Here is a 22,314-nt window from a genome sequence, read left to right on the forward strand (position 1 = left end):
CGCAATATCTCGCCTCGAAGTACGTACTACTGCGCTTGGGCGGCTTTTGGACCACCGAAGAGGGTCCATTTCACTGGTGCTTTTATGCTTGCTGTATTTGGGTTAATAAAAACGAGAGTTAATGAATGTTTGAGGAAGAAGCCGGATTACTTTAAGCATACACGTAATTGTGTATATTTTTTATGACGTATCTTGAGGTACGTGATCTTGAGCATTAATAGATTTTATTTTTAGAATTATCTGATTTTACTAAAAATAAAATTTAAATTGACCATATTTGTAAGTACAGGATTCTTCTGCGACGATGTTTTTTTATATTTAAAGATTTTGTTGTTAAATCTATAAATATACCTCAAATAACTCTAATTTAATAATAACAAAAATGGACTTTGACTTGAGGAGCCATTAATATCTAGAATTATAGAATAATACGGACGGAAAATAGGAAATCAAGAAGTGTGTAGCGCTTTTATTGTAAGTTCACAATGTTTATTGTGCATGTGCACAAATTGTAGTGTAGTGTGTAAATGGTGTTTGATTGTGTATTACATCACTGGCTCCACCTAAAGAGGAATTTAGCTTTGATTCCGATACTAGAAATTTCCACTTTATTCTGAGCAATTTCTTGCCGGTTGTGTATTATTACTATTGCCAAATTTCCTAGCTAATGTTAGGTTCAGTATATTTAGTCGGTCAGATAAGAATTAGAATCTATGAATCAAGCAAGCTTCGATGGCAGAGGCGCCCCCCCGTTTCTTGATTCCACCCGTATCAATTACGCAGATCGAGCGATAAGGCCGCGATAAATTATCGTGCGTTTATGATAACATCTACAACCGATTGGGCACCCGGCTCTTTGGAATTTTCGTTCATTGTAGATGATTTACTGAAGGGTTATGAAGACTTGCGGCTACGTTTTACAAAAGGGTAAAAACTAACATTAGGAATTTGTTAATCAGTTTTTTGAGCATTTTGTATTTCATAAAATTTGCTAACTTAGGACAGACTGGAGAGATTCAGTGGATGCCACCTTTATTTTTTTTGATCGCTTAACCGCCTTAGCCTTACCTCAGGGCGGATCTATAAAATGTTTATCTCAAATAAATATTAGGGACACGTTAACTTATGAAAACATATAAAACCTGCAATTAGATTTGGAAGCCACAAATAGTTATTTACAATATAATTATGTAGTTAATTAAGCAATACGAGCAAATACAGGAAAACCAATAGCCTAGTTGCCGAATATAGCACCAATTGCGTTACGTTATGAAGCAATTCTTGGCACTACTAAACCCAAGTGTCCATCTGGGACACGTGTGCCTGATTCTCGAGTCCAGCCTATTTGTTTATAAAACGGAGACCACACAGTAAGCAGGCAATCATATGAGCATCGCTCACCCCGTTTCTACTCTGTAATCACGGCATCATTACCCGTAATGACGTGTTAACGTTGCTTTATGGGAATGCCAAACATGACGTTCACATTTTGGTCATTTACATTTGTTTGTCTACTATCTTCGTTGTGTTTGCTTTCTTCTAAAACAGAGGGCGGCGTTTTGGGCCAGCCACCGGTGTGCTTAGTTTTTTAAGTGCAACTCGATTTGGGTCATGTTTGGACTCTTTCTTGTACTGTCGCTTCTGCCTTTGTTTTCAAATTATGCGTACTTGCGGTCATTCAAAACCTCAGCGTTTTATGTTATACTAGCTTTTGCCCGCGACTTCGTCCGCGCGAATTTCATAGCAAAACCTCAGTATTTTTTTTATCGCGTACTCTGGAACACTTCGCATTTTTTCTCATCTTTAGTTCAGTTTCCTGTGTCCCGCTGCGTGTTTCGTCCCGCAAATTTGTCCAATCCGTTTCCTACATATTGTGCCATCATGTTTTTCGCAATGTGTCCCGTTTCCCACTACGTGTCTCCTTCCCATTTCCCGCTCCGTCTCCCACTCCCGATTTCTGCAACGCGTGCTGTCCCATTTTCCATTACGTTTTACGTCCCAGTTTTATTAACCACAAAGGTAAATTAAACATTTTTTGTATTTACTAAATGTTATTTACGATAAAATATAAGTGTCAGTAAGAATTTTCAGCTTTTTATATTGAAAATTGTATTAAGTCCCATACAATCTTTCACCCCCACCCCCTTTTGAAGGTTGAGGGTTTCAAAAAATCTGAAACGCGTATTCATTAATTTGTTGTGAACAACCAAAATCCAAATTTTCAAGTCACTAACTTCAACGGTGTAGAACTTTCATATTAACAGTTTTTCACCCTTTTGTTTCTTTCTGCAAAATTTTAAAGTAAATCGGCTCCGTGGATTGTTATTTTAATTTTTCTACAGGACCCTCCTCATTTTCCTGGATGAAATGTCTATAAGATGTTAACCCGGGATTCCGAGATATTTTTGATTCATTATTGATATTTCAATTATCCTAAGGGAACCTGACAATTTACCGGGATGAAATGTATCTAAGATGTTAGCCCGGTATTTAAGGTACCTACATACCAAATTTCAAGCAAACCGGTCCAGTAGATTTCGAGTGATGCGTGTTCAGAGAGACAGACAAAAATTTACAAAACTATATTTTCGTCATCTGTATCATCTGTATCAGTAACTAAGTACATTCCATGAAGAATTAAAAAAAATCCATTGTAAAAATTTGACCTTTCTTCAATTTTATTATATGTATTGATGATTGATATTGATTTTATTATAAGTGTTGATTAAATCTTCATTTGTATATCATAAGTATAATATTATGGTGTTCTCGAATTCTTTAATGGTACGAGTAGTAGAAGGACATACAAAATACAAGAAGACTTTTATGTCAAATACCTGCATAGCACCCATGTGAGTGAATACAGTTTTAATGTGCAACTGAAGGTCAAAGCTAAATATTTATAGTATATTCGGTAGTCGTCAAAATTTGTAATATTTGAAAGTCGATGTCCACTTAATTATACAAAATTTAATTATTCGTTTTCACATCCGCGTGCTGCGTCTTTTCCTAATGGATTTTTCTTAGAAATAAGTAATTATACGAGAATAATGGAAGTGATCTTTTCACGGAATCTTTTAACCTAGAAAACCAAATCAACATCTTGAGGGCACTAAGTATCAGTACCATTTATTGTTCATGTATTTAGCAAACGAGTGAAGTAGTATACTTAGAATTATTTATTAGACTGGTCATATTGATCTGGAACCTAAGAAAAAGGTGTATTTACTTTTTATTAGCTTTATAAATCTTGAATGCGTAAGACAAAAAGAGGATGTGTACCGTTACTTTCACAGGTGCGTCTCTATCTAGTCGATATGCCGAGTGGATTCTTGGTCCTTTTATTTATTTGTACAACGACAATTTCTTAGCTATTATTTGATTTTATTTAATATAGTGATATTTTAAAGAGATGATTGCATGACGTCGAATATAAATAGGGAGGATTAATTAAAAATTAAAAATTTCACAGTATAATACACAGAATAATAAGATTTTCTTATAAGATTTGTCCTGTACAGATTTTTGAAACCCCTACATTTTTGGATTCGTCTAATTAATTCTTATGCGTATTCTTTTCTGCCTACCACCAGTTACCAAATTTTCTTTCGGTAGTTAATGTTTACAAAAATAAGACTGGTTAGGAACACCCACGGATTTCTACCTTCCGACTGGTGTTAATACGTCCCTGTTGATTTACAATTTTTTTTATCTTGCAAACCTGCAATAATGTTCTCTATTTCTGAACCAGTAAGAGTTTATTCGATAGCAGTAAACAATGTGCGTCCGCAAGCCGAGCCTAATTCACACTATGTATTTAGCTGAACTTTGTGAAACACAACAAAGATGTAATGATGACTGTGGTAATGCATTTTTTTCGTGTACTTAAAGACGGTCGCCGCAATGCACATGTTAATCAAATTATCATTGCACACTTCCGCGAGATAATTTAAAACGGGTTTACGTGTGCACACAATACTAGTGTATCCTGTCTTCACTGGAAAGATTCTATAATTGGGATTTTTCATATTGAACACGTAATAAATGGTTTATGTTTTGACATATTAATATAGAGATGTCGGCGACTTCGTTAAACAGTATAGTCACGTTCCAATAACATAGGGTGGGAGAAAAAAATCTATAAAGTTTATAATAGTCAGTGGTCACGAAGATGCTGCATATTGTCCGAGGCGCCGGCAGTTATTCTTACCCGCTGTGATACGATACCCCTTCCACTTTAAGTTGGTGCGTTCAAACTCCTTCACTGGTTGGAATCACAACTGAGATCAACAGCTTGAATTTATTTGCAGAGGTCTTTTGAAATGGTCGCTTATGCCCCAGGATGTAAAGGTTCGCCGATTGAATTCACACCCGCCGTGGTTCCTCTGTCCCCTTCTCATTATAAATCAAACGCAGGTACGACTGCGTCTGGTGCAGTCGTGTGTGAATGCTGCGGGGGAGATTTGCAGGCTTCTTTCGTAACCACTGGTTTTGACTTCATTAAAGCTGTCTTTTGTAAAAAATAATTTCGCTTGCCTGTTGATTTTAATCAGTGCAAAATTATCCACTTGTAAGTTTTGTAATTCTTAATCTGCTAGTGATATGATTTATAGACTTTACAATAAATATAAAACGTTCAATGCTAATGATCTTGGTAACACTTCACGAGCAATAAATAAGAAGATTAAATGTAATAAAGATTTCATTTTCTATACATATTATAATACAGCGTCTCGGATTTTTCTAAAGTTTGTTTTCATAAACACGTCTTTGATACATTAAAATTGGGTTAGTTTTGTTTGATACATAAATTATTGGCTTATCGAATTCCATTTTGTTGATACTTCTCTTTGAATATGATCGTATATAATTGGGAGCACAGAATTGAATTCATTGTAATAAATATTAGTTCCTGCCTTTCTTTGTTCCTGCCTGATTCTTTTATAATAATTTTGGATTTTTTGAATGTTGCATCAAATTTTAAATTTTACAGTGACCTGATCTGAGAAAGAAGTCAGTCGTGCAGAGCGCCTTCTATCAGTGTTATGAATCCCTCTCACGTGTGACAACAGCATTTGTTTCGTCGCAGCTGCGGTGCCGACAACATATTTATTGTGCTCATTAACCTTCAAGAACGCTATTTAATTGTCGGCCGTTTTTTATTCACTTCACCTCTGACCCGGCCGCGACTTATTGCTCCCCGGCGTCGCTTTGAAAGCGAGAATAGGCTGTTATTTATTATGCCAAGATGGGGATGCATGTCGCTTCTATCTGTGGCGCTTGTGGTCTTCGCTATGATTTATAATGTTACTTGTAACTCGGCCAGCTTTAGTCAGACCGTATTGTGCATGTAAACCTTCTAGTAGATATAATCTGCTGTAAACTTTGGCAGCAGTAATTTAGCAATTACATTGCTATTAAGTTGTTGCGGTATTTAGCATCAACAGGCAAATAATATTAATCATATAGGACGCTTATTTCATTTTGGAAATTGTAACGAAGTGATGCTCTTTGCCAATTTTTATGAATTCCTCAATACAATTTGTAGTTTTTCATTCTCTTTCGCAATCGCAGGTTTTGCAGCATTAATCATAACAAAGTCCAATACGTACGTACCCATATTTTGAATTTTCATAACAAATTATTTCGTATTATAAACTTTTTCTATAAAGTATGGATTTTTCATAGCTTTTTATTAATAAATAAATATGAGATAAGATAGTTAAAGTCCTAATATAATGCAATGGGATATTGCTCTGGCAATATGGAATGTATTTGTATCAACGATGTTGTCAAATGGTCAACTATTTCTCACGCAGTGAGAGTCTTTATTCGTGGGGGTCTAATATCTACGTCTAATGATCGAAACCGCTTACAGGAATTTGTGTATACAAATGTGTTTATTGAATAAGCCTGTTGCGCAATTTAAAATGTTATGAATGACGGCTTTTGTAGAAATTTTATTGCGTTTTGAAGTCTGATTTTGCTTTAGCCTCAAGCTAAGATGCAGATGACCATTGTATTTCCAAAGTACAGACAGACATTTACTCTTCTATGGAGGATCGATTAAACTGCAATCGCGGAGGTGAACTGAGTGATAAATGATATCTCGTCTGCTTTACATTGTATTAAGAGGTACTCCTATCACAATGAAAATGTTGCTACTATTGTTCTGGGACTACTATCGGAGTTGATTTTGACGTCTTCATATGTTGCATCGGCAACAGTAAATTGTGGTATCATGTCGGTACAGTCGCGTCGTCGGTATGGAACCGTTTATTGATTGGTATCGTAGTTTGTCCGCTGTTCACTTTGAATAAAATTCGAATTATAATTAATCACAGTTGGTCTGCGTGGGAGTGCGTCGCGCCGCCGCCGACGATCTATCATATTTTGTGATAACGCCACTGGGACGCGTCTTGTAAACGTATTGAGACGATCAGGTATTCAAGTTCTAGTTTGAGGCTCAGCTATGCGACAATAGTTGACGCAATGGTATTCGGCTTTATGCATTATGCCATTTCATATGCGCTCTGATTGGTGTACACGGAATTAATTATATGAAGAATGATTTATTACAAATCCTAGTTGTTTATCATTCAAATAATCTCATTATTGATGTACATTACAGAACATTCGTATGGTAATTAGATCTATTTAGCTAAACGTTAACAATAGTGAAAATGTAGCTGTGAGCACGTTCGGCAAGGGAGAAAGGTGTCAACTATTACAAGCGTTTGAATAGTTAATACGCAAAGTACATTAACTACAGAATTACCTTATCTTATTAATAGGTATAGAGGAAACAATTGCTTTCACAGGACACAATTCTTAGTTTATTTCAATTTTCCAGTCGTCGGCGTTTATTTCTATAAGACGACAGTCTCGTCAACAATAAAATCTGATCATAAACTTTCGATCGCACCCTTTGAGAGATCCTATGCAATCTCGCCGCTCAATTTTATTTCCACTAGCAGCGTAAATAGACAGGCGGGTAGATGTAAACGAGAGACACCCCACGGCTCTCTCGGAGGCTCCTGTCAATTGAATTTGTCTGCAAGCGCGCCGTGCATTAATAGCGCACTAAACTACCTTCAATACTATTATTGGTATTTTCATAAAGCCAGATAGATATCCATTGTGCGGTGACGACGCTCAGTGCGTATCTAGTTTTAGTGGGTTTTCGTTATGGTATTTGATATTTTATACCGTCTTTGTGCGTTACGGCAATACCATCCCAGTTTTATGACCCCTGTATGATTTGATTTGATCGTTTAATCTTCTGGCTTCCGGTATTATTCTTGTTAAATTTTACTGGCGTACGTTTAGGAATTCTTTTTAATTCAAATTTATACACTTTCACGTGCTTGATCGATATCTAATGCATTGCATCATGGATGATACATAGGTGATTTGTACGCAGCCATATCAATTGAATTTCTTATTTAATGGAAGGGAGAAAGTAACAATACATGGTTCTTTACTGTTGTTGAATTATATATCCTCAATCATGTTTCCGGTAGAGCTTGTAAGGTTTTTTTTTGTATAATGTAATCGATGTTATAATTTCGGCACTACTTGTCAATTCAAATACATTACAGTAATTCTCTTCAGTGTCTTATATACATATCTACAATTGATATGTGTAAAAGCCTGTGGTAAAAACTTTGTTTTATTCTACGAAATTTTAATGTTTTCTATATCTAGTTCTTTAAATTAATGAATCATACGGTTAACATTCTGCAGATAAATAACTGTCAAACACAATGTGACGCTGCATAGTATGCTCTTTCCTCGTCAGTTCCCACGTTTGCGTCGCTTAATCACGTCGTCTGCGCCTGCGCCTAATATCACACTCTAATGTGTTTATTAAGTCCCTTTAATGGCGTACCATTTAACATACAATGTGCAGTCCGTTTTGCGTGCTAGCGTCTCGTGGATCTTACTAATAAAACAGCTTGACTCTCTAATAACATGGAAGATCACGTTTAAAATAGTAATTTAACTATACAATGTAGAGTAATAGAATATCACCTACATTGGTTTTCCTTTACTTTTAGTTTTATTCCGTTGTATATAGAGACGATTAATTAATTTCTGAATGGGAATTAATAAAGTTTGCCAATATTGTTATTTAAAAATAACAATTTAAGTACCGTAAACTTAACATAAATGTATGTAAAGATACAATGTAGAGTAATAGACTTTAATTTAATCTAATGTAGAGTAATACTTTTTCCCTTATTCTATCAATGTTGTCGTAATAATGAAGTTAATATTATTGTCTTGTCTGAAAATTATTGAGAAACTAGTTTCTCTGAAATGACGATTCTGACGTATTTGGAATTTAGATCAATATAGAAAATGATTTTATCTTTAAAAGTATTGTTCCCAGGGGATAATACGCCACTGACGGCAGTGAAGCTGGTTAGGTTTTTGACAAACCTCAAGATTATTATTATCATCATCATTATTTTCACCGCCCCTTGGGCTTCATATTAACTAATCATAAAAATAACATAAGAGTTGTCACTATTCAGAAAATACGCTTCTATAATCTCTAATACTCATAGAATGCGACAACTGAGCGCGTTCAGCTTCATAATGGTCGTGTCTTCCAGTGGATGGCGCCTTTAGAGACAATTATTGGTTTGTAAACTTTAATGTTATGTGGAAACGATATCGTGCTAAATACATTGCAGACAGTTTTACAGTTCCAGTAAGCTGTTGTTGTAACGTGTTTATTTGCATTTGTTTTATTGTTAGGAATTTGCTTGTCTGGAATCTCACTATTGTTGAATTACGGAATTAATACTATGTATGTATGTATAAATGATCCTATGATTCGAAATTTGGTCTTAATTTAGTTATATACCGAATTAAAATAAATGCTTTTAATGAACTAAAATAAAAAAATCTACAATAGAACTTAAAAGCTATTTGAAATGAAACCTAAATGAAATTTAACAGTTTATTGATTTATTCCCTTAAATTAATTTAACAGCTAATGAGCAATAGTAGCCTTTAACTGCGTTTGCTCGGCTATTATGTCAACACGGTTCCCCTAATCACCTCACATTACTTTTGGATCGAAAGTGTTTGATAAATCTACCCGTGTCGTCATTACCCAATGTGATCTACGTCCCTCATTAGCTACTTCTAAATAAGATATCATCTAGTGATTAACTGCATCATAGCTCGATTATTTTATTACATTCCAACATTAATGGCCTACACGTGAAACGTTCTCATTTAAAACGTTATTGTCCAGAAACAGTTAAGAACGCGCTATTCCTGCCATCAAACTATTGATGAATCCGTTATAATACCATTAGCAGTTGTCCGCGAAATAATAGCTATGCTAGTGATAGTAACGTTACGTTGCATATGAAAATTAATAAGGCCAAAGTAAATGAACGTGAAAAGTGTACGGTTTTCTGTAAATTATTTTCTAATTGACAATTAATGGACAGCGTTTCGAGCACGTATTAAATAACCTAAGAATGCTTGTTGGGATTTTAATGGCGCTTTTGGGGACACAAAAATTGATAGTTCCATTTGGTTGTTTTCGTTAGTGAGTCGTTAGTGTCACTGGCTCGCAGCGATGCAAATTAAGATGTTCTTTCGGTATTCGCTTTTGATTTACGATCTTATAATGCGAGTGTACGACGTGGGTCCACTTCCTCATATAATTTAATTTCTTTAACGTGTAAGTTAGATACATTTATTAAATTAATGAGAATACACTGTTGTGTATTCTCATTAATTTAACTCGAAATTTGAAACTTAGGCATTTACTAGAAAACTTAATAATCCTGTCCTACTAATATTATAAATGCGAAAATTTGTGAGAATGTGTATTGTGTGTATGTATATTTGTTATTCTTTCAGACAAAATCTACTGGACCGATCATTATGAAATTTGGCATATGGTATTTTTCATCCCGAAATTCCTACGGGAGCGAAGCTCCGGGGCGAAGCTAGTATTGTATAATATTGTTAATCCTACCAACAATATCAATAAAATAATATTATATTTAACAGTAAAGAGTATTACAGATTCTAGAGAAGCCAAAAGATGTTTATTTCTTGGAGTAGAGGGATGTATTGTTGTAATAATTTAAGCGCGTGTTTTTTATGCCAAGTTAATCCAACTTTACGATCACAACAAGGCCAAATAGTTTTGCGGATTGCTCAAATTCGTACACTCCAATAGTTTTATTAACATTATAATTTATTGACCAAACAATATTTCTAGATGCCACGTCGTGAAAATACTGTGTGTTTCGGAACGTGATTCAAATTTTTTTTGAATATTCATTATACTTTGGCAGCTAATTTTTAACCTTTGCGTTGATTGAACATCTTCGTCACATAATTAATTAATTAACGAATACATTATGGCATTAATATATTGTTAAATGGTTTTTCATTTTATTGCCCTATTATGGCCTACCTAGTAAGTTTGGAAATGCTTTAGGATCATAAATCATAGATACTTTGGTAGGTATAAATTATGTTAAAGGCTTTATTGCTTAATAATTTAAATAAGGCTAATGACGTTGCTTGTTCCACGTCCGAAAGAGACATAAATCGCAATGTTGAAAACGTGTGGCTTATTCACAGATATTAATTTCAAATTATGTAGCGAGAGTTATCATTGAATCTTCATATAGATGTCATGATATCTTAATTGCATTAGGCATGTTGCTCTATGTTGTAGCTTTATCTTTACGACTGCGACTTAAGAGGTCGGTCCGGACCTCTGCGGGTCAAAGCATGTTATTAATCGTGCCTGCGAAAGGCTTTGCTTCGACACTTATCTTTTAATTCAATTTACACACGTACACGCTTGTTGATCGGCAATTTATCGCTAGTATCTTGTTAAGATCTTGATATCTTCATTGTCGGCTCTCTGATTTAGGGACTCAGAATTTATTATTTTCGATCGATATGTTTAAAATACTTGTAATTTTGAATTATTTTAAGATTCTAATGCATATTTTTATCGATTAAAAGTGCATTTCAAACTGAATGAATTAAAAATCATATTTATTTATCTCCACAGCACTGTAGTTAATTCTAGTATCTTCTTTCTCGACATTAATGGTGTGAATATCGAGAAAGAAGGTGAATAGGTGACTGATTCTTTTTGCTCTATTTTCATTATCAGAAACCATTGGATTACTAGTTATAGTATATATTTATTAATATAGTAGCTTTTAGCCATTTGCGGAGGGCTGCACGGTAATAGAGAGGTGTGTCGGCACGCCCAGCCCAGTCGCGACGTGCGTCTGCGCAACCGACTGTTGGTCCACTCTCCAGTACAGTTTCATTATAATGAGATTAAGGTTTTGTTGAGTTCTGATGCTTGGTATAATAGCAAATCGCTTCTCGCTTTAATTTATAGTAAGATGTAGTTCTATTAGTTTTCTACTTATTTAAATAATTCAATATCAGTTCTTGTTGAAGTTTTCATACAGTTGTTTTTCTTTTTATTTCTTAATCAAATCATTGCGTTAAGGCTCAAAATCAGGTCATCTTTTAATATAATATATTAACTATTTTTATAGTAAATATAGTTCATTATTTAAAAAATCTCAATTATTAAATCGTTTATATGACAATTAAAATATAAGAGTCCTTGATTGTAGCTATGTACATCACCATTTATCAATACAGAGTAGATGTTCTTACTTCATACGAAATCAATGAAATCATTTTAGGTTGAAAATTAGTAAATTTAGTAGCTTCTGATTGAAATGTTTATGATGTTTGTGGAGTTTCCAAATCGGCTCTGGTACATATATAAATTTGTCACAAAAGTCAATAAGTCAAGACGTCAAGACCACTTCGCGTGTTATATAATTTGAAAGTAAGTACTCAAAATTTATAAATATACGTTCTCAGTATTCGCAATATTTACTTACCATGCGGAGAGGTTTCGAATTAATTAATCTATTCAAGTTTTGCCGTCAGATATTTTCGGCTTTTTGGAGTGTGTACTCTTATTAGGTTTTCTTTATATAGAATTTAGTGACTTTTAAATTTCTGTAGTAATACATTTTGTAAGCTTAGCATATTAAAATCTCAATATGGTACTTCAGTGTTAAGTACTTGGTATATTTACTAAACGTCTGGCGCCACACTTTACACAATTTGATTGTTGGAAATTGTTCTATAAACACAAAATACTTTATGGCATACCTTTATGATTTGCGTTGCATTGATTGCGTTTTTGCGATATTGTTATAATCTCTCTATATATTTGACGGTTAAGCATCTTATAGAGGCTTTTTATCTCTGAATGTGGCATCCTCGTCCTGTATTTCTACGAATTGCTTAGTAACCAAGGTTAATCGCAGCGATCTTGTAAGTCACATTATACTTGTAGGTTAATTTGTCTTTGCTGGCTTTATTTGTATGTAGGAGTTTCTCATAATGTTATTTTACATAATGTTTTGATTCCTTTTTTCGAAACCATTTTCTGTGCTTTAAATATAAAATAATGGAAATGTTCTATTTTATCTTGATTTACTTACATTAAATTAATTCATAAATTTTGAAACACCATGGTAGAAAATTATCATCCTTTTTAAAGCGTAACTCAGTAGCAGCAGATGCTGTATCTAAATATTTATCAATTTCTATATCTTTGCTCGTAAATTTGATTGTGCCTCGTAGAGAAAAATATTTATACCGCAGTACAATATTCACTTACCATCGGATTACGAATCGCCGGTGTCAGAGCGGCTCTTCTCACGAATTTCGCGGCGCCTCGCGTGGGCGGCCTATCATATGCCGCCATCGCACGTCTCACGAAACACCCTACCAACATAACAAAAACATCTTCAAACCCTTATTAACTCCCGAATAAAGCTCAAAATTACAATACCAACCCGAAAATCATTATTGTCATAACAATACTACGGCCCTTTGTTGCCTAGTGCGTCTAATTAGTCAGACTGTTTAGTACTTTACTCGCCGCAGGCCTACATTAACTATGGACCATTCAGTGTGAAATGATTTGATTTGTGGAGCTATGTTAAGCGCATTATGAATACTTTACTAAATTAATTTTGAAATTCCGTTTAGTTCTTGTATTTTCAGCACTAGATATTTTCTTTTTCAACGGTTGATTTTTAATACGATTTCACGGATATATTCCGATATGTACTGGAGAGTAAGGCGCCATCAATACGCCTACATCATAACATATTCGCGTTACATTAACTGTCTGATTCGAGGAGACGTCGTATTTCAAGAGTCGTGTTCAGATTCATCTCTACTTATTCATAACAATATTGCCATATTCTTGGGTGACATTAAAACTCTACTGACGATGTTTTGTCCATTTCTTATTGTCCGATACGAAAGCGAATATTTTTCTGAATTTATTGCACAACTTCGATTTCATCTTCCAATAGCCATCCATGTGATATATTTTCCTTAAAGCGTCCTTTCGAGTCTAGTAAACAGAGTCGCGTCTTTTGTTTGCCGTATGTTGGTATTGGTTGGATATTGGCGACTTTGGTGTTTCGACTGTAATACTATCTGCTTTTGTAAAACGCTTAAAATGTGACTCAACAATATTGAAAATGCAGTGAGCCGGGTCACGAACCGACGGCATCAGAGATCCTGCATCAAAAATACGACCTGAAATACGGCGACTGTTCGGCGCCACTGTTGAAAATCTGATTTATGGAACCGTTATTTTGATTTCAATTTCCGAATTATTTTTGCCTGTTCCAATTTTTGACCTGGATAAAGGTGAATAATATAAGTTTCGGAGTATATTGTGCTACCGTTTTGTCGCTAGTGTGATATCTCCAATAAATTTATCGCTCAATCAATGTCGACGTTCGCGCAGGCCGCGCCGCCGCTGATTGGATTTCTTCATAATTACATCTTTTGACATGTACGCGCCAAGTTTCGTACCTTACAAGCCGCCAGGCCAGGGCATGAGATCGTGGGAGCACCGTGTAATCAGCTTTCTTGGCGGTCTTGTTTTGATTTGGGTTCACAGGATTAAACCATGGAAAAAGAATTACCATGTGTTTGTATAAAACTGCCCGGTACGTATGTATTTTCTTTATAATTAAAACCGGTTGATTTTAATATAGTAATATATATACTAAACTAAATGATGCACCTCGCAACAAGAGTACAATACTCTTTCCTATTAACAAACCAACCATAGCGAAATTCGTTAGTTATTTTCTTAAAGTCATTTAAATTATGCTAACCGTGAATAACAAGAATAATGAAGGGTGAATATTCAGAGGCTCGTATAAACGTCCAGTTGTCATACATTTCGGTAACTCACATTCGCTGACATAATCACATTACGCACTTATCAGCGAGACGTGAAGCGGGATATAAATATACGCAATATATAAGCTTCTACCGGCAGAGCTACCGATATAATACTAGTGCCTTAGATGTCTAGTATCTAGATAGATAACCACCGTAGAACATGATCTAACAGAACGTGATCTACCGTAGAACATAGAGAACATTTTATATCAATGCATTCCATTCTGATTAATGGAAAATATTAAATTGCATGAAATAGCGATTGAATATAAGAAACCAATTCCAAATGATTTTTAGGTAGATCTTTTTAGGTAGTTACGATTTGAATGTTATATTTATATCGGAAACTCAACCCTTCACATCATGAGGCGTATAATACTAACCTTTGGACATCAGACAAAATGATTATGGATGTCTGACGCGGACACAGCCGCGCTATCATCGCTTGTAATTACTGCAATAACGAGTATGATTCAGGAGGAAATTGATCCTGGGTCCGTCTACAGGTCTGGCTTGTTAAGCCTCCATGTTGTGGAGGCGCGGAGATAAGCGCGGCGCGTTATCAGAATTTTTGTAGCGATACAATTTTTTTTAAAAGATTTTGAAGGAACCATTTTCTTATTTGGCTCATTGTCAGAGGCTGCTCGGAAGTGGGGTACGAAATCTATAGACTCGAAAAAAAACTAAAAATATGCGCCTGATTTACTTTTTGCACCAGTCTCGGTCTCCCGAGGCACCACAAGATAGATTGATGAAATTTTAAATTTATAGAATTGTGAAAATGATATTTGGATTATTTTCTTTTTTATTTTTCGTAAACGCCTTGAACCAAGCTCCGCGTCTTTGTAAACGTGGTCTTAGATTTTTATGATTGCGCCGTCTTCGTAATTGAGAACAAACAGGTGTAATTTCTATACTAACACTACCACACCCTCTAGATAAGTTGCACCGTCGTGTACAATGCGATCTTTTGATAGACAATTAAAAGCAAGAGATTTCAGTGTCAGATAATATCTCAAAACTAAACCTCAACTATGTTCTAGCAATGTAACATCATCATAAATGTATCATAATTCATTATTATCATTAAGAAATGCGAAGTGAGAGAATGAATTTTGGGACACATTGTCGTGGAAATATACATCTTTATTTCAAAAATCCCATGATGTCATAAGCCTAGAATTGCAATGAATATGTTTATAATCTAGTAGACTCAGTAGTGACTAATTTTATGATGTATCTATGATCATAAATCACCAAATAAAGCGGATTCTGATTGTTTTCTGTTTAATTCACCAAATTATAGTTTCGCACCTCCGTGCGATGAACGTCTTTCACGGATAGGATATAATGGAACCTACAAATATTAATAAAGTGCGAAGTTATATATATTACGATAGCATTATTAAAAGTTAAAGCACTTTAAAATCCATCATAAATAGAAAAATAAACATCCGTTACAACTTTTATTATAAACTAGCTGTTGCCTGCGGCTTCATTCGGCTAAAAGTAATCTATGTCACTCTCCATACCAAAAACCACCTCAATTCTATTATCCGGTTTGACGTCAAAGAAGAACAAACAAACACACTTTCACATTATGATTTTAGTATGGAAGTATGTATATGAAATATTTTATAACTGTCTGGAGTTGTATAACTGTAGCATTTTGTGCGATGCTATCACGACACATATCTTTCAATATTCATGCAAAAACTAAATTGTTTAAAAAGAACCTGATTTAAATTAAGCGCGTGCCAAAAAGAGTTGAATTCGGCAACACAACGCCCGTAAACTTTATGTGGGGTGGCCATGTGACCATCAAGACTTATCTCGACGTTACCTTCTCTTAAATGGGAGGCGCAAATTAAAATAATAAATGATCAGGGTAAATGCAGCGGAATCTTCACTCGATAAGATGCTGCTAAATTGACCCATTACTCTTTCGTTCTTATCTCACAACTTACGGTTTATCGGAAAAATGTGATACTAATTTTATGAAATGTCTAATTGGCTCTTATTCATTGATCGTTTTTTTCTTTTTTGTCCTTCAATTCTTCCCTCTCCCTCTCACTTTTCCTTCCTTTGTCCTATGGAATTCTGAGGCGCTCATCACCCGAGCTATCAGGAGAACCCATCAGCCACCCAGTTCGACTTGAGCCGTATTTCGACGGTGGTCGCAATTAGAAGCGATAAATGCTCCTCGTCATTCGATACATCGCGCTCTCATTGGATAATCTGTTGAAACGCTCACGGAATCCGATTTTAACGGGTCATTCCTTTTGCTTGTTTATGTAACACCTTCAGCAGTATCTCGATTTTCATCTCCAGGTGATTACACGCGATTCACTCGTGTACCTATCTGTTAGGCGTTCCGATCAGAGTTACGGCCAATGAAAGTGTGAATTGACCATTAAATGCAATTTAAATGAATAGGCAAGTTGATCTGAAAGAAAATTTGTGTTCGCTAAGTGTGTTTTCTTGCCTTTCAAAATATTAGTCAAATGTCTGTACTGTGCCTTTCATAGCTTATTGTTTTTACCTTTTATAGTGGTATAATAATAATAATTATGAAGGTTCTAAATATATTAATTTTGAAAAATGAGATATGAAATATTATAAATTATCACATAGAGTTTTTAATATTGCATGAATTTTCTTAATTTGGTTATTTACTTTCATTAGTGTCTAGGAATTCAACGTACCCGTATAGTTGTCAATGAATGAAACATCTACACTTGTAATGTTGACAAAACCCGCATATGGTACAGTCCAGCTATATATTAACTATTTTGACATTAGTGCCATGGTCGTTAATCAATTCATCGTGTTAGCTTAATATCTCACTTTCAATAACCAATCAAATCTTGGTTTTTACTGTCTAAATCATTTCATTGAGGGTTATATGTGCATGTGTTATTATATTATTAGATATCGTTAAGTTTTAGACTTATTTGGTTTGACAGAAGAATTTAAAATCAATAAAATAAGATACGCTATAATGAAAATACTTAGCGGCCAAATCTCAAGGATTATCTACACGTACTTACACAGTAATGGAGGTAATGGAATGTTCGTTAAGAGATCACAAATTTAAATAAAAGACTCCACCTTATTTGGGTCTGCCGTGGTAGTGGTGCGATGTAAAATCTGTTCAAGTCTGTTACGATCCAGATAACAACGAAGAGTTCCACCATTACAAGGCGACAAAACCCTAATATCAATAGAACACAATAGGAACAATAGTTGCTCTCTGTCAATTATGCCATCATTACCATTGGAATAAACGATGTAACGGATCAAATGATGTCGAAAAACAACACGATGACAACGCAAAGTGCAGTCCGCTGCATATTTAAAAATGCAGAGAAAAATAAATCTTAATCTCCAACGAATACAATTCTAAACTAACTATTGAACTCATTAGTGATCTTGCATATTTGAATTGTCGAAACAGTTACCCTATAAATGATTTATAGACTAGCGGTGCCGTTTAAAATTTTGTCACTTAACAATGTACAATGAATGTGAATAATTAAAATGTTGAACGCCCGTGTTCTTTATGAATAATTTAGAATATTATCAAAGGTGATTATTACTTGTTACGAAATTTCTAAGGAATCTAACCTGGGCTGTCATACCGGTTTCATGTATTTTAAGTTGCAGGAGGAAGCCTTCCTTCATTATAATTGTCGATAAATATTAATTGTATTGTACGTGGTCGAAATAGTTGCGGAAGATTTATTTCCGTCGTCAATATGCCTATGGATCATTTGGAGAAAGTGTTGTGATCTCGATAAGCGGTTACAAGCCCATTCTTGTAGCCTCGTAAATTGTATTTCTCGACCAGATTTGTTCTACGAACACAAAATGTAATTTAATACTCGAAACATGACGTTGACTCACCAATACATTGGATTTGCGTAACACCCTGTCTAGTTTGTTGAGACAAGGCTTATTCAATAGAACTTATTTGTCTCGAATAATGTTTCTATAGCCAGCTTATATTTACAAGTGTGAGCCTCGCTATTTACTAGGTGGTCTATATCATTATTTAACATATTCAGATCTCTATCGCATGATATGCGAATGTTATTGCTATATTAATTGAATCCTTATTGTTTGCGACAATCGTTTCAATATCGCTCAACCGCCAATGGGATTCCGATTTGCGATTATTTGATCCCCGCATTTGTCAAATATGATCGAGGCATGCGGCATGCGAAGGTGTTATTCGTTTTGTCGACACGCGATCGTGCGATAACTCAGAAGCTTGCCACTTGTAATTTGATGGGAGGTCCAGCTTTAACTTGTCCTTTTATGCTTATTGCTTTATGTTGAAGCGATTTAATCCGTTGATCGTTTTATTTATTTTTACAACTCGCAAATTTAAATCGTAGATTACACTTGTTACTGTGGCTTTTTGTATCTGTCACTTGATCATACCCGTTTTGTTTTGACAGATGTTGATTTATTCTGTTAATTACGAAGTTCATGGTGTACATGGTGTAACGTTTCATATCTTCGAATATTGTTCGAGATGGTTACACAACAGTACCCTACAGGTTGTATGCATCTTCGAGTTTGCGCACTCTCTCGAGGTGGTGTGTCGTAAAAATGATAAACTTACATTTATCCCTGTGTACGACACGTGTAAGTAATGTGATGTTTCATGTCGCATGCATTGCTTTTGTCAGCGGGCAATCGACGATTTATTTAACTGCTTTACTGATTATTTTATTGATGATTTCTTCCTTGCGCGATATAAATATTTAAATTCTCCTGTCAACCAACTCAACGCATTGTTAACAGGAATAAATATCACATTGTAAGATATCTTGAATTATTTTTTCCTCGTAAGAGTTTCTGAATCTGATCTTGTTGTATATATTTCTCTTGTTAGGTCATATTACTTGCACCAAGGGGTTATAAATACCAATTGAGAAAATCTGACGATCAATAGATTGTTATTTATATCGTATTACACATATCTAGTATATATATATATAAACTTATTCCCGGAACTCCAGCAGTTCTTAATACTAGTTATTTTTAATGGTAATTTCCCAAAGAAATTATAATTTACAGAGAAAGTAAAATAAAATAAAATCAATAGTCATCTAATTATCTCAATAATGTCGATAAACCTCGACTATTACATCTCGACTGTTACTGTATCCTGCGATCAATATGGATCGTCGATATAATTCCCATGGGCTATTATTTGTTTCACCTTCACCTACTGCAACAAACGTAATGAAAATATAGTACCGTCAGCATCAACAAATTGTAGTCACATAATTATTTTTGGTCTTTCCTCTTTGCATGCTTGCTATGAGTGGACCAAACTTACCTATATTTTTTCTTCCATGTTAAATTTTAAAATGATTCCATGTAAATATATAATATTTGTTTGATATGTAGTTATATCTAACTACGACATGGAATTAACTGAAGGCTTTAATGACTAATCTGAAATTGGAACTGTAGCCCCAAAATACCTAGAGAAGGTAATATCTTTTTCTAAAGGTACATAAAATTTTTACCCTACTCATCCATCCATTTTCATATATATATTTTATTTATTTAAAATATGGTTCTGATTTGGACGTGTGAATAATTCGTGACATTATTTCGAGTAAGTTGTGTTTTTATTATTACTTAATAATAAAAACATTTATTTCGTTGACCTTACGTATCAGTGCGTGCAGATTCGAATAGTGATTGAGAGTTACGATTGTCATTAATATCGTAATGGAGTCGATTTATGAGCAAGGATCTTTCCCATAGTTTTACTGCACAGTCCGATTTGTATTTAATTTTAGATACATTTCTACCGAGTTATTGTTGTACGTCAATTTGTAATGTTTGTGTGCGGTCAGCTTTTTCGCTCGTCTTGCTTGATGATAAGATAAGACTATTCTTAGAAGATTTAATGATCTGGCTGCTCTTATATATTATTCCGTCTCAACTGTAGCCGATACCATGATAAAAGTCAACATGAAATATTTTGAATTAGGTAAGGTCTCTGCCTGATCTATTCTGCCGGTATCCAAGAGCTTGCGATTGCAAATTAACGAAACGATTACCATTCTTATTTTTTTCGGATTTCAATTATTGCAAGAATTGATTCCGCGTTCCGCCTTGGCTTAACAAGTTGTCGGCACGTGGTTCAACTTTCTCATATAGCTGTTTAATTTTAATCGATCATATAAAATGTTAATCAAAGACATGTCAAGTAGCAATTCCCAATATTTATGCACATTTCTCAGTATCATAACTGCAGGTATTTATTTAAATCGCTTCGTTAATTTATAAAGGCCACCGGCGAACCCAAATTGAAAATTAACCCCCTTTAGACACACCTCCTGGCGCTCCCATATTTCTTTTATCATTTTTTTTTTCATGTCAACACCGTCGATAAATTACGACCAATCTAACAACCTATTATTATCGGGACTGACATTTTTATTCTGTGTAATTTTTGGAAATTGAAAATTTCACCCAAATTCCTGGCCTGCGGTGGAACAAAAATGGGTTTTTGAGATTTATGTTTTTGATATTTTAAATTCAAACGTTTATTCAATATTAAGCCTGGTATTTGAAGCCAAATATACGGTGTACATTTTTTTCTGTCATTCAGGGACCTGAGTTGAGTAGGGAGGGATAAAGTTAATTGTCAAAAGCGACTCATTTATAAGATTAAAATAGCTGGCGTTATTTTTCGGGATAAATATTGACATCTAACGAAGGGTCTCATTGTGTCCAAACTTGGATTATGTCAGGTGCCCTTGGGGTCGTTGACACCGGTCAGGTAGGCTGCAATGATTGATCTGTCCTCTTATCACTGGCCTGTTGTCTGCCGGCTTTCTCAAAGACGCATTGTCTCTGACCACAGCTCTGTATGCTAATGGTACCATAACTTTCCTGATCTCACTGGGTTTGGTATAAGTGAAACCTTATTCATTTGTACGACATGGACATTAATTTTGTCTCCTTTGATTTGTTATATGACAATCATGGCAAAAGGTATGGCTGTGTGCTAACACCTTTTACAAAGTTCACTAATATTTGTGTTCAAGTTTTCCAAACAGTTGCGCATCAGTTTGCACATCAACGTATATGTTTTCGTAATGTACACGTTTTATTGTTTCAGGGAGTTCAAATTGGAAATCCAGAAATAACTGAAATGTAAGTACATGAAATAAATAAATAAAATAAAATGACACAAGTATAGTTTATGGTATCGATTTGGATTTTTTATTTATGGGCTCAAAAATAAAACACACTCGATCTAAGAATAGTTGAATTCAGTTCACGCGTTCATAGATGAACTTTTGTGTAGACTTAATTTTATTATGAAGAAATATTTTTATTAGTTCCTAATTGTACTCATATTACGTTCCTTTGGGTGTCAGTGAAAGTGTGGGTGAAATAAACATCAAAAGTTAGCGGCAGTACCAAGACAGGATCAATTTCACGCATATCTCGTTACAGCCTTAGATAATTTCGTTGAAATGTAACCTTTATACTGCATGTGATAAAGTAACTTTTAAATTTGTATATAATGGACTGGTATGGTCCGAATGACTCCAGGACGTACTGTTAATTAAAAAACTGACAGTGCTCTATGACCCGGCGACCTGCATCTCAGTAATGATAAGATAATTGAAAAAATTGAATTTAATATGACATCTCCACAGGAGGTATGAATCGCCGAGTGATATCTCGAATTATAATTTTCTGACTGGTGTTTCAACTCACAATATTTTATTATTTACTTTTAGGGTTCCGTACCTCATAACGTAAAAATGGAGGATTCCTTATATTATCATTTGTCTGGTCAGTGGAGATTTTTCTCAGGAATGCTTAAGGTCAAGAAATAAAAGAAATTGATAAAAATGTGATAGCGGCGCTAGTGTGCGGCTACAAAGCGCCTTAGGGTATCAAGTTGAAATTTATACTAATTACTCGAGTCCAATAAGTAAATGCTTACAA

General features: G+C 34.7%; 1 protein-coding gene across 2 annotated transcripts in view; it reads left to right on the plus strand.

Moving 5' to 3' along the window:
- The window catches only part of LOC128671856 (uncharacterized protein), a 55,767-nt gene that overhangs the window by 7,212 nt on the left and 26,241 nt on the right, over positions 1-22,314 (plus strand). Inside the window, exon 3 of one of the 2 annotated variants that reach the window (XM_053748665.2) lies at positions 21,473-21,507. The exons of the other annotated variant lie outside the window; for it this stretch is intronic. Coding sequence (XP_053604640.1) covers positions 21,473-21,507 — 35 coding nt within the window. The remainder of the gene's footprint in view (positions 1-21,472; positions 21,508-22,314) is intronic. 2 annotated transcript variants of the gene reach the window in all.

This window comes from Plodia interpunctella, chromosome 8, assembly GCF_027563975.2.
Source record: "Plodia interpunctella isolate USDA-ARS_2022_Savannah chromosome 8, ilPloInte3.2, whole genome shotgun sequence".
Classification (NCBI taxonomy): Eukaryota; Metazoa; Arthropoda; class Insecta; order Lepidoptera; family Pyralidae; genus Plodia; species Plodia interpunctella.